Consider the following 13,060-nt stretch of genomic DNA (forward strand, 5'->3'; position numbering starts at 1 on the left):
AAGTGTTTTTAATATAACTAGGCAAATGTATATTCAAAAAGAACAGTCTCACCAAAAAAAAAAAAAAAAAAAAAAAAAAAAAAAAATAAACATTTTTGTCAAATATTTAAGCGATTTAAATATTAATTTTATTTATTTAAGTGCTGTAAGAGTTTAGTTTGTCATTGTACTTTAAGCTGTCCTGAAGCCCCAGAATGACACTTATTTACAATTAAGATTTATTTTAAGACGGCTTAATTAATTAATTTATTTTGATTTTATTATTTTATTTTAAGATTTTATTTATTTTATTTAAGACGGTTTTAATGAACAAAACGAAACCTGTTAATGTTTTTTTTCCCCGAACAATAAACCACGGCATGTGACGTAAAAGGACCCCAGGGTTTTGTTTTGACTTTTATTATGAAATGTGTTTCTGCGCGTTTGTTCAGTTGCTGTGTAATTCGCGTGTGTTGTTGAGATATTGGAGTAATATCATTTTGACCGTATCGGCACACAGTTATACAGTGTATATTAGGGATTTTCAGATCGGTTTGTCAAAGTGTCAGTTTTCATACAGTTGCTTGCTCGCTAAATGCCTGACAGATTAAAAATATAAATTCGACCTATTACTGTTACTATGGACGAATCTAACCGAGCCTCTTCATATCTGGACGAGCCGCCAAACAGTCGTCTGTTTCTCGTTACCAGTAAATCTATAACTGAAGAGATCATACGGGAACATTTCGCAGATTTCGGGGAGATTCAGGACATATGGGTGGTGAAAGACAAGCAGACGAAAGAGTCGAAAGGGGTGTCGTTCGTGAAATTCGCCAAGTCCTCGCAAGCCTGCACAGCGATGGAGGAGATGCACGGCAAATGCCTGGCTGAAGGAACCAAACCTATTAAGGTACCATAATGCAACACCGAGATCATCCACAATTACAGTGTTAGTTCTCAGTGCTGGATGTAAGTTAAGCGTTTCGTGCTCGTGCTCGTTCAGGTCTTCATCGCTCAGTCCAGATCTTCTGGCAGTCATCGAGATGTGGAGGATGAGGAGCTCACCAGAATATTTGTCATGATCCCAAAATCCTTCACTGAGGACGATTTAAAAGAAAAATTTAAGGTATTTAATGATGGAAACTCATGCTGAATATGTAAACGTTAAATGTTTCCCCAAAATTAAGAGAAATACATTTCATATAGGACCAATATATGATGTTTTCCCCCAGTAATAACAGTAATATAGTTAAAATGGCTCATATACACTCCCAGTAAAAAGTTATAGAACAGGAAGATTTTTAATGTTTTTCAAAGAAATATATTCTGCTCATAAACCTGCATTTATTTGATCTAAAGTACCGCAAAAACAGCACAAGTGAAATATTTCTAATATTTAAAATAACAGCTAATTACATTTCAGGCATCATTACTCCAGTCTTCAGAAATCTTTCTAATATGCTGATTTGCTGTTTACGAAACATTTATTATTATAATCAATATTTAAAACACTTGAATACATTTTTTAGGATTCTTTGATGAATAGAAAGATCCAAAGATCAGCATTTGTTTGAAACTAAAAGGTTTTGTAACATTATACACTATACCATTCAAAAGCCTGGAGTCAGTATAATTAGGAAAGAAATTATTAAAATTTATTTAGCAAGGATGCTTTACATTTATTTATAGTCATGATGAAGACATTTACAATGTTACAAAAGGTTTCTATTTCAGATAAAAATTCCACTCAGCTGTTTTCAACAATAATATTAATAAATGTTTTTTTGGGCAGCAAATTGAATTATTAGAATGATTTCTGAAGGATCGTTTGACTGGAGAAATGATGCAAAAAATTCAGCTTTGAAATCACATAAATAAAGTGCATTTTAAAATATTCAAATAGAAAACGGTTATTTTAAATAGTCAAAATATTTTACAATATTACTGTTTTTGCTGTACTTTGGATTAAATAAATACAGACTTGGTGAACAGAAGAGACTTATTTTAAAAAAAAACAAACAAAAAAAAACAATGTGGCACATTAAAGCATTTTCTGATGGACATTTTGAAAGCATGTCTTAAAGGGCGGATGTATAAAAACAAATTTTACCCCAAAATTAAAAGGAAATAAAATGAAAAAAAAAAAAAAGAGTTAAATGTATTTTTAGTATTAATATCAGTAAAATTTTGCCTAAAATCATAAGGAAATGATGTGTGAAATTATATTTTGCAAAAAAGAAATGTGTTATTAGCACCATTTTTTGCATTTAATAAGTAATATAATAATAGAATTAGTAACTGGGGAGACAGTTTGATTAATTGTAAATAATGCATGGTCCTAACAACAGGTTAAGTGAAACATAATTTATTATTTAGTCTTTCATTGGATTTTTAGGTGAAATAGTAGTGGGGTATTTTTTGACAGGTTCTCTCTCTCTTTGCTGTCTTTTCCACAGGTTTATGGCAATATAGAGTACGCTATTATTATAAGAAATAAGACCACAGGTGAAAGTAAAGGTCTGGGTTATGTAAGATTCCACAAAGCTTCACAAGCTGCCAAAGCCATAGAAAACTGTGACAAGAGTAAGTGTGTCATTTCCCATACTTTATGACTTGTTGCTGTTTTCAGATGCATTTATAAGTTGTTTGTCTCTGAAGCTTTCAGAGCTATTTTAGCTGAGCCCCGAACCAAAAACGCATCAGCAGACAACGATTATTTTACCAACCTCAGATCGGAGCACTCTGGAAACGATCCAGGCTCCAACTCATACACTTTTGGTGAGTATCAAGCCACTTCAAGTTCACACCCATGCTTTTGTTTGAAAGTGGCGACGCAGTTTAAGGATGCCTGAGGGTTTGACTTGATCATCGCATGGTTTCCTGCAGCACACGAGTCTAGCAGCTACACCGCAGGGGAAACGTGGAGCTCTGACATCATCACCCGGTGCCTGATGGTGTCGTCGCGGGTCGCGGTCACGCAGGAGCAGATATGCGGTCTGTTTGACCTGATCCCGGGGATGGATTTCTGTGAGATGCAGAGAGATCAATACGGCTTCAGCAAAGGTTATATATACCACCCACTGCTCTACAATGGTTGCACAACCTTACTAAACTGTTTTAAAAGATAATTTTCCCCAAAATTACAATTTTCCATAGTTTATGATTTTATTTTTGTATTTCATAGTTTCATAGTTTTCATAACTGCAAATTTCATAGTTTCCATTTTAGGATTTTTTTTATACCCGTTGTGAGCAAAGTCAGTAGATTTTGGTTTACTGTGATAACATTAACAAGCACTTTCGAGAACAAGACAATTGTCAAATGTCAACCATACCCGAAACAATACAGGGCTTAAGAAGATATTTTACGTCTTGTTTTACTCTTATTTTGACTCTTTACCCTACTAGCTGTGGCAGGATGTTTTGTTTTCATCGGGGCATGCATGCCCTCTGTACAATGGCTTGATCCACGCCCTGAATAATCAGCATTCTTTGCTGTCAGACATGCATTCAGAGTCTTCAAGCGTAAGGGCTCAAAATGTGTTCAGAGGGCACAACATGCAGTCAAAATACACCTGCTTGTTCTTTAACTGGCAGGTGAAATAATCAAATATCAAATATATGCAGCATAAGTGACCTTTCAAAAACTTTACAAAGTCTTACTGACCCCGAACTTTTGAACAAATTTGTATATATTAAATATATATTAAAGGAGAAGTCCACTTCCAGAACAACAGTTTACAAATAGTGTACTCACCCCCTTGTCATTCAAGACGTTCACGTCTTTCTTTCTTCTGTCGTAAAGAAATTGTTTTTTGAGGAAAACATTTCAGCATTTTTTCTCCATATAATGGACTGATATGGTGCCCCGAGTCTGAACTTCCAAAATGTAGTTTAAATGCAGCTTCAAACGATCACAAATTCGGTTGTAAATGATCCCAGACGAGAAAGAAGGCTCTTATCTAGCGCAATGATCGATTATTTTAATAAAAATAATACAATTTATATACTTTTTAATGCCAAACACTCACCTTGTCTTACTCTGCCTGGACTGTTGTTGTTCTGGTTCATGACAGTTATGTCGAAAAACTCCCATCTCATGTTCTCCCTCAACTTCAAAATCGTCTTATATATCTGTTTTACCTTTTTTTGTTAAGGGTGTTTGATCTTCTTGTTCACTTTGTAAAGACTGTGTTGGTACTTCTGCAGTGATGTAGGATGATTTTGAAATGATTTTTGAAGTTGAGGGAGAAAATACGATTGGAGTTTTTTGACATACCCTAACTGTCTTGAACCAGAATACACAGAGATCAGGGAGAGAAAGGCAAGACGAGCATTTGAGATAAAAAAAAGTATTTAAATTGTATTTTTTTAAATGAAAATATTGATAGTTTCACTAGATAAGACCCTTCTTCCTCAGCTGGGATTGTTTACACCACATTTGGGATCGTTCGAAGCCGCATTTAAACTGCATTTTGGAAGTTCAAAATCAGGGCACCGTATCAGTCCATTATAAAAAATGCTTTCCTCAAAAAACATAATTTCTTTACGACTGAAGAAAGAAACTGAATGTCTTGGATGACAAGGAGTTGAGTACATTATATGTGAATCTTTGTTTTAGACTTCTCTTTTAAAGTTATGTTTGTTCCTCAGACAAAGCTATCGTATGACTTCAGAATACTTTCACAGAAAGAAAGAGAGTCATGAGAGTTTTTACTGACATAATGGAAAGAGTAGACTTTAAAATGTTTACTCATAGTTTCCTTCATCTGACAGTATGTGTGTGTTCTACAGGTCATGTGGTGGTGCGGTATAATAACCTGGGCTCTGCGGTTTATGCTAAAGAGAAGCTGAATGGGTTCGAGTATCCGCCTGGAAACCGTCTCTCTGTAACTTACATAGACGATGGGGAGGACAGGACGAGGTAGAGTCCGCTTTACATTCAACTCATTCTATCTCAAAATTATGTTTGTACTTCCGGTGATGGGAACGTATATGCTGCTTCATTAAAAATGCGTTTTGTTTCCACTGATCCTCAGTTAGCATTCGCTTATTAGAAGTATAAGGGGTAGTTCACCCATAAATAAAAAATCCACAGGAAATAGTAGTGCCTTTAGGTTGCTTTTAACATACTTTCATTTGGATCAAACTATTATATAGTTATAGTTAGTTATTAAATATTAAGCTGTATGTGTGCAAGTGCAGATTGTATTTGTTGTGTTGTCTATGTTCAGTCCTGTGGGGAAGATGGCGATGCAGCTTGTTGCCGCTCAGATGATGTCTATGGTGTGGAACGGCCCCACTGGGGCACAGCTAATGAAGACTAGCACGGTGGGTAATGTTTGTACAATGAGAAATTTCGAAAGATTCCTTAGTCATCTCTGCATTGTCTGTAAATTAGTAGTTTGTTCAGAAATTCTACTTTTGTGTTTCAAGGAAGACAAAATGTCATATAGTTCTGGAACAAAGAAGAATTTTCATTGTTAAGTGAACTATTACTTTATAAGCCATAGTTATCACATTACAATTTTTGTACATGCTATTCTAGTTACTTGATCATCAGTGTTAACTCGTATCATGTATGTCAAATACACACTGCTGTTCAAAATATTGAGGTCAGTATGTTTTTCAGCATATAAGAATGATTTCTGAAGGATCATGTAACGCTGAAGACTAGGGAGCCAACCGATTATCAGCTTGGCCGATTATTGGCGCCAACATTAAGCATTTTTATGGTTATCGATATTAGTCTTTTTCAAAACTGATATGCCAATAAAATTTCAAGAAAGTTTTTGTTAAAACCCTTTACCCGTTATTCTTAATTTTGATATTTTCATTTTTACCCCAGACATATATATTGGTTCAATATATCAGTTATCGGTCCACATGAACTGTAATTAATCAGTACATCTGCCCTGAAAAAAACATATCGGTCGAACTCTACTGAAGACTGGAGCAATGATGCTGAAAATTCAGCTTTTTTTTGTAAATTACATTTTACAATATACAGTAGTCAACATTTGAAGTAGATCAAAAAGTAAATCAAAAGACGAGAACAGATATTGTTTTGGTTTTAGGACAACTTTGATGAAAGGTTTTGATCCACTTCAAATGTTGACTGCTGTATATCGGTTTAAAATATTGGCTGTCGGTCCACTTGATCTGTAATAATCGGTATCAGCATCAGCCCTGATAAACATATCGGTCAGCCCCTACTAAAGGCTGGAGTAATGATGCTGAAAACTGAGCTTTACAGGAATAAATTGCATTTTATAATATATATCAGTTCAAAAAAACGGTTATCGTTCTGCTTGATCTGTAATAATCGGTATTGACATGGCCAGTGCAAAACATATCTGTACCCCTACTGAAGACTGGAGTAATGATACAAAAAATTATGCTTTACAAGAATAAATTGCATTTTACAATCAGTTCAAAATAACATTTTTATGGTTATCGATGTTAGTAATTTTCAAAACTGATTTGCTGATATGTAATATTTTTTATGATTTTGTTTAGAGCTGCAGTGTGTAATTTGACTGATACTAGTGGCAGAAAATGGAATTACACTTGTTCTTTCAGCAGCCTGACAGATTTTAAAAACAGTTTTGAATGAAGTCTCTTATGCTCAGCAAGGCTACACTTACATAATACGGTAAAAACAGTTTTATTGAGAATTATCATAATTTAAAGTTAATTGTGTTATATTTTAATATGTTTTAATTTGCTAAATTTCAACAGCCGTTATTCAGGTCTTCAGTGATCCTTCTGAAACTATTTAGTCACTTTTTCTCATTTGCTTTAATGCAACAAAGTGAAGAGTACAGGATGCTCATTAGGAGTGTAATTGTTGCTTAATTTGTGTAATTTATCATATCATTCAAAATAGTTTAAATTAATTTAAAGAAAGTTTTTGTCAAAACCCTTGTTATTCTTAATTTTGACATTAATTTTCAAAATATTGGTTATCGGTCCATTTGATTCTGCAATAATCGGTATCGACATTGGCCTTGAAAAACACATATTGGTTGACCCCTACTGAAGACTGGAGTAATGATACTGAAAATTCAGCTTTTCACAAATAAATTACATTTAACAATATATATCGGTTTCAAAATAACGGTTATCAGTCTACTTGATCTGTAATTATCGGTATCGACATGGCCCATGCAAAACATATTGCTTTACCCCTACTGGGGTAATGATGCTGAAAATTCAGCTTTACTGGAATAAACTGCATTTTACAATATATATATATATATATATATATATCTGTTCAAAATAACGCTATTGGTCTACTTGATCTGTAGTAATCGTATCGACATGGCCCATGCAAAACATCGGTCAACCCCTACTGAAGACTGGAGTAATGATGCTGAAAATTCAGCTTTACTGGAATAAATTGCATTTTACAATATATATGTATCTGTTCAAAATGATGTTATCGGTCTACTTGATCTGTAATAATCGGTATTGACATGGCCCATGCAAAACATCGGTCAACGCCTACTGAAAACTGGAGTAATGATGCTGAAAATTCAGCTTTACGGGAATAACAGGAATTTACAGGAATTACATTTTACAATACATTACAAAAGAAAACAGTTATTTCAAATTAAAAAATCTCAATATTACTATTTTTACTGTTTTTTTGATTAAGTACACATTAAAACAACATTGCTGCTTTACACTTCTTCTGGGTTCAATTTTGTTTGTCGTTGTTATTGTTAAAAAGCACAGTGTCATTGATACGCTATGTGCTCATCATGTATTTGCATTGTCTTGAGAGATGTGATGAAAACATGATGTTGTTGCAGATCAGAAGTCATCAAATTGATTACTTACAAGTGTTTGTGTCCTGTGTTCCTGTAGGGCTATACGGCGCCCCCTACACATCAGAAAACACGTGTGCAGACAGATGTAGCTCTCCCTTCTCTAAAGAAACTGGTGTCATCTGACAGCGTGGTGAAGGAGAGGCTCTTTGTCATCTTCAACCCCTCGCCTCTGCCTGTGGATGTTCTGGAGGACGTGTTCTGGTGTGTTTCTGTGTCTGTGTGTCTTCATGATTGGTTTATACAGTGCCTCTGATAGTGTTGGGCTGTTGTAGTGTATTTTGAAGGTGTATATTTTCTTTAACTACTGATTTTTATACACTGGGTGGATATAAAATTAGAATATGTATGTATCACAATCCTTCTTTGTCTCATAATCTTCAGTAGATTTTTTTTTTGAAGAGTTATAATTGGAAAGTTTGATTCATTTTCTTGAACCAGTTGAAAACTCTTTGCGTCATTGCTCAAAATGGTTTGCGAACGGTTCAGACTTATTTTCTGTGGTAATAAACAGTGTGTGTGTTCTCTCCATGCAGTCGTTTTGGTTCCCTGATGGAGGTTTACTTGGTTCCGGGTCGGAATGTGGGATATATAAAGTACGCAGACCGAAAACCTGCTCACGAAGCCATAGCACTACTGCATGGTAAAGTGATTAATGGCGTCAAGATGAAGGTCATGCTGGCAGACCCACCGAAAGAGGAATCGCACAAACGCCAGAGAACTTACTGACCTTTGACCTTGCGACAGACACAGGTAAGTCAGCTCCGTAGGTAAGACAGACAGACTATTCACATATTTATGAATCCACCACAGCATTGTGTTATTTCTGCTATGAGTACGAGAATAAAGCAAAGAAACAAAATGAAAGTCATGGCAAAATCTATTCTACTCAATATAATGTCAAGTCGATGACTTGAGACACAATGACAGGTTGACAGGTGAACTGAACTAAACTGACTGATCATATTCTATATAGAGACACAATGCTTCTTAAAAATGTTGTAATATCTCTTTTGCACTAATTACATAAAAGTATTTGCTTTTCTTTCTATACCAGTTAGACAACATAATCTCATGTCAATCAGAAACAATTCGTTCAAGCAAAGCATTCAGTGCTTTTGACGTCATATCTGCCCTTTACCATTGTTTTGCCATCATGAAATTATTGTATGGCATTTGTAATCATTTATGATTTTGTTTAGAGCTGCAGTGTGTAATTTGACTGATACTAGTGGCAGAAAATGGAATTACACTTGTTCTTTCAGCAGCCTGACAGATTTTAAAAACAGTTTTGAATGAAGTCTCTTATGCTCAGCAAGGCTACACCTATATAATACGGTAAAAACTGTTTTATTGAGAATTATCATAATTTAAAGTTAATTGTGTTATATTTAAATATGTTTTAATTTGCTAAATTTCAACAGCCATTATTCAGGTCTTCAGTGATCCTTCTGAAACTATTTAGTCATTTTTCCTCATTTGCTTTATTGCAACAAAATGAAAAGTACGGGATGCTCATTAGGAGTGTAATTGTTGCTTAATTTGTGTATTTTATCATTCATGTGCTGCCACAGGGAATTATGGGATGTTTGTTTATAGCTGTCACTTTCATAAACTGGCTAAATGAATAGTGTTTAAGTTTTGTAGTTAATTTTCATCAAAAGCACAACAAATATGTACAAACGAGTAAGCAACATTCACAATTAAAACAGTTATGGTCAATGTCAATATCAGACTTAGATATGATGAAATAACCTTATATAATCCATACATTACATAGTACATACTGTAAGTACATAGTGTTTAAGTTGCAGAGTGCATCATTTGGGACACAATCAAAAAACTTAATTCTTTAACAATTTTCACCCAGAAATAGCTAGTAAAATTCACAATTATGCAGAAATGGCGAGCGACACATTGAATTAAACATTAAATTTAAATAGTATTGTATTTTAAATAATACAGTAATCAAAAAGTAAACTTTGTTTACAACTTGAGTGTTTGGAAACGTCTGATATATTTTTGTAATTCCATTTGGTGCTATTAGTGGTGCAGAAATTAAATGCATCGATTTTAAAGTTGGCATGAGCTCAGAATAGATAATTAAAAACTTTATTTTCCTAATGCATATTAACATATTCAGTATGAATATATTTTATTTACACTACCAGTCAAAAGTTTTTGCACTGTATTCTTTTTAATCTTTTTAAAGGCTTCTGCTCACCAAGTCTCATCAAAAAACAGTACAATTTTGAAATATTTTTACTATTTAAAATAGCTGTTTTCTTTTTGAATATATTTTAAAATGTAAAATATTCCTGTGATTTCAAAGCGGAATTTAGCATCATTACTCCTTTAGAAATCCTTTAGAAATCATCCCAACATTCTGATTTGCTGCTCAAAAAACATTATAAATATTATTATGTTGAAAATAGCTAAATAGAGTTTTTTCAGGTTTCTTTGATGAATAGAAAGTTCAGAAGAACAGCATTTATCTGAAATATAAATCTTTTGTAACATTATAAATGTCTTCATCATCACTTTTAAATTTTAAGCATCCTTACTAAATAAAAGTATTAATTTCTATAATGTCTTCCCAAAACAACAACAAAAAAATTATACTGAGTCCAAGCTTTTGAAAGGTATAGCGTATAATGCTACAAAAGCTTTTTTCTATACTAAAAATATTCCTTGAACAGCAAATTAGCATATTAAAATGATTTCTGAAGGATCATGTGATGCTGAAGACTGGAGTAATGATGCTGAAAATTCATCACAGGAATAATTACATTTTAAAATATTTTCAAATAGAAAACCGTTATTTTAAAAACTGTTTATTAAAAAAAATAATAGTAAAAATATTTCAAAATTTTGTTTTAACACTGCTGAGTTTGTAAGTGAAGTCTCAGTAAGTGCTCCTTCATGCATCAACAGTGGACAATGGAACTATTTTTACTAATTATTATTATTATTATAATTTTTTTTTTCATTTTGCTGCAGTTTTGCTGATTTGGCCATGCCTTTATTCTGAAATATGATACAATGCTATAGTAAAGTAGGTCGCAACTTCCGTTTCATGCTCTGGTTTTGAGATCCTAAATCGGCCCATGATTTAAAATCATTTTCAGCAGTTCCTTAAAGATTGTAGACTTCTGTAACTGTGACTATGCTGTGTTTGTTCCTACAGAGGTTTAGATGACATGACGCATGACCCCGACATGACAGGACGGCTATTTATGATGACACGACCTCATAACGACGGACACTGACTGCCATACTGCCGATTCAGTTCTTTGATAACAAAGAAAGTGTTTTACTTCTCTTTTTTTTCTTGTTTACTCTTAGCCAACTGCCAGCAATTGAGACACTTAAAGTGATAGTTCACCTTACTATTTTTATCTTATTTAATTTTATTGACAAAGTGTAAGGACTTCTTTTGTGTTCCACATTGTCATACAGGTTTGGATGGACAAAAGGTTGAGTAAATGATGACAGAAACGTTTCATTTTTCAGTGAACTATCCCAGTTAACAAAGGTGACAGACAAAACTTCAGAAGAGTTTGAGCTCATGCATGGCCTCTGTATGTATCTAATGTGAATGGAATGAGCCAATAAAAAGAGTTTGACAAATGAAGCTGTCTTTAATGGCCTATTTATTTCTTGTTGGTAATTAATGACTATTGCTGTGTCCGCGTTTAAACTGAGAGAATAGTTTAAACTGCCTTGGAGTATATTTTGGGACATTCTACAGAATTGGTGCACAACCAAAAAACAGTATTTAAATCTTTGATCCTTACTAAGATCCTTTATTGTCTATTGAAACCCACAATAATATTTAAAATGTCAGTAAGCTTAATATATATATATATATATATATATGAAATCTTTATTGGGTAATTTGAAATGTATTTATTGGGTACTTTCAATTGGGAGGTGGCTGTCACAAACCCTAACCCCTAAATTTCAATTTATGGAGTTGATATTGAAAGAATTTTTGTACTTTTTATGTTGTTATATATTTTAGATTCTTTTAAAAAGATATATATATATATATATATATATATATATATATATATATATATATATATATATATGTGTGTATGTATGTTTATTTATTTATTTATTTATTTTAGATTTATTTTAGATTTTTCACATCATATTCTCTAGTTTCAACCTAAAAACTCGATAGTGATGTGAAAAATGCAGGACACTTTTTTTTTTTTTTTACATAAAAGTTTCATAATTTACAAAGAAAACCTAAATAAATAAATAAATAAATAAATATTTTTATTTTTATTTTTATTTATTTATTTAGGTTTTCTTTGTAAATTATGAAACTTTTATGTAAAAAAAAAAAAAGTGTCCTGCATTTTTCACATCACTATCGAAACATTTATGCAATGTGTCACTCACTCTCATAACTATTGGGTGAGTAGATAGGTCCCATTATTTTTAAAGTAAATGTGTTCAAAAGTCTGGAAAAATATGTGTGTAACTTTAAGGAACATCACTACGGTTACACACCGTTTTTTTCTGCAATTAAGCACACATTTTTGGGAGTTATTCCATAACATTTAGTTTTTATATGTGTACAACTGTTCAGAACTGTGCTAGCTAACCATGTGCTCATTAGCATCTTTGAGCTAGCTTCAAAAGTATCTGAAATCGTCACTACCGAAACAGTCATCACTGAAACATTTGGTGGTGTTTCAGTAGTGACATCTTTGTTTTTTGGGGTGTTATCCCACACTGTACAAACTTTCTCTAGTTTCAACCTAAAAACTTAAGTTCAGCAGTTGACTTAAAGGTTTAAGTTAAATCAACTTAAAAGTACAAGTCATTTTAACTCATTACAATAAAATATGTTTAAATGACTTGTACTTTTAAGTTGATTTAACTTTAACTGCTAAACTTTTAAGTTGAAACTGGTAAAAACTTTTTACAGTGCATAAAACTGTCACTACCGAAACAGTCACGACCGAAACATGTCATGATTGTTTCGGTAGTGACAAAAAGGAACACGTAATCCTCATGTTTGGGGAAATAAACAAAATGTTAGTACAGTCATAGGCGCCGATCCCGGAAATAATCGAGCTCCGAAAGAAAAAACACTAGGTTCATTCAGTTCATTTTAACCCATAAGAAATCACCCACTGGCAGAAACATATTGGCGCCTATGTTTTTGTTTTTTAGTAGTGTTTTAGTATGCAAGTTATTCTGTTATGTGATTTGGTCACTACCAACACTATA

The 13,060-nt window shown here is 33.1% G+C and overlaps 1 protein-coding gene across 2 annotated transcripts; it reads left to right on the forward strand.

Moving 5' to 3' along the window:
- The first annotated feature begins 420 nt into the window (after nt 1-420).
- rbm45 (RNA binding motif protein 45) lies at nt 421-11,436 on the forward strand. Of its 2 annotated transcripts, none has more exons than XM_051119157.1 (10): nt 421-889; nt 983-1,105; nt 2,436-2,562; nt 2,638-2,757; nt 2,866-3,042; nt 4,773-4,902; nt 5,213-5,309; nt 7,851-8,014; nt 8,347-8,563; nt 10,998-11,436. In XM_051119157.1, exons 1-9 carry the CDS (start codon nt 620-622, stop codon nt 8,537-8,539), a joined length of 1,401 nt encoding a protein of 466 aa, XP_050975114.1. In that variant the 5' UTR covers nt 421-619; the 3' UTR covers nt 8,540-8,563; nt 10,998-11,436. The 2 variants fall into 2 exon arrangements, with proteins under 2 accessions (XP_050975114.1, XP_050975115.1); XM_051119158.1 differs by having other exon boundaries at nt 11,270-11,436.
- Nucleotides 11,437-13,060: the final 1,624 nt, after the last annotated feature.

Source organism: Labeo rohita, chromosome 9 (assembly GCF_022985175.1).
Source record: "Labeo rohita strain BAU-BD-2019 chromosome 9, IGBB_LRoh.1.0, whole genome shotgun sequence".
NCBI classification, from domain to species: domain Eukaryota; kingdom Metazoa; phylum Chordata; class Actinopteri; order Cypriniformes; family Cyprinidae; genus Labeo; species Labeo rohita.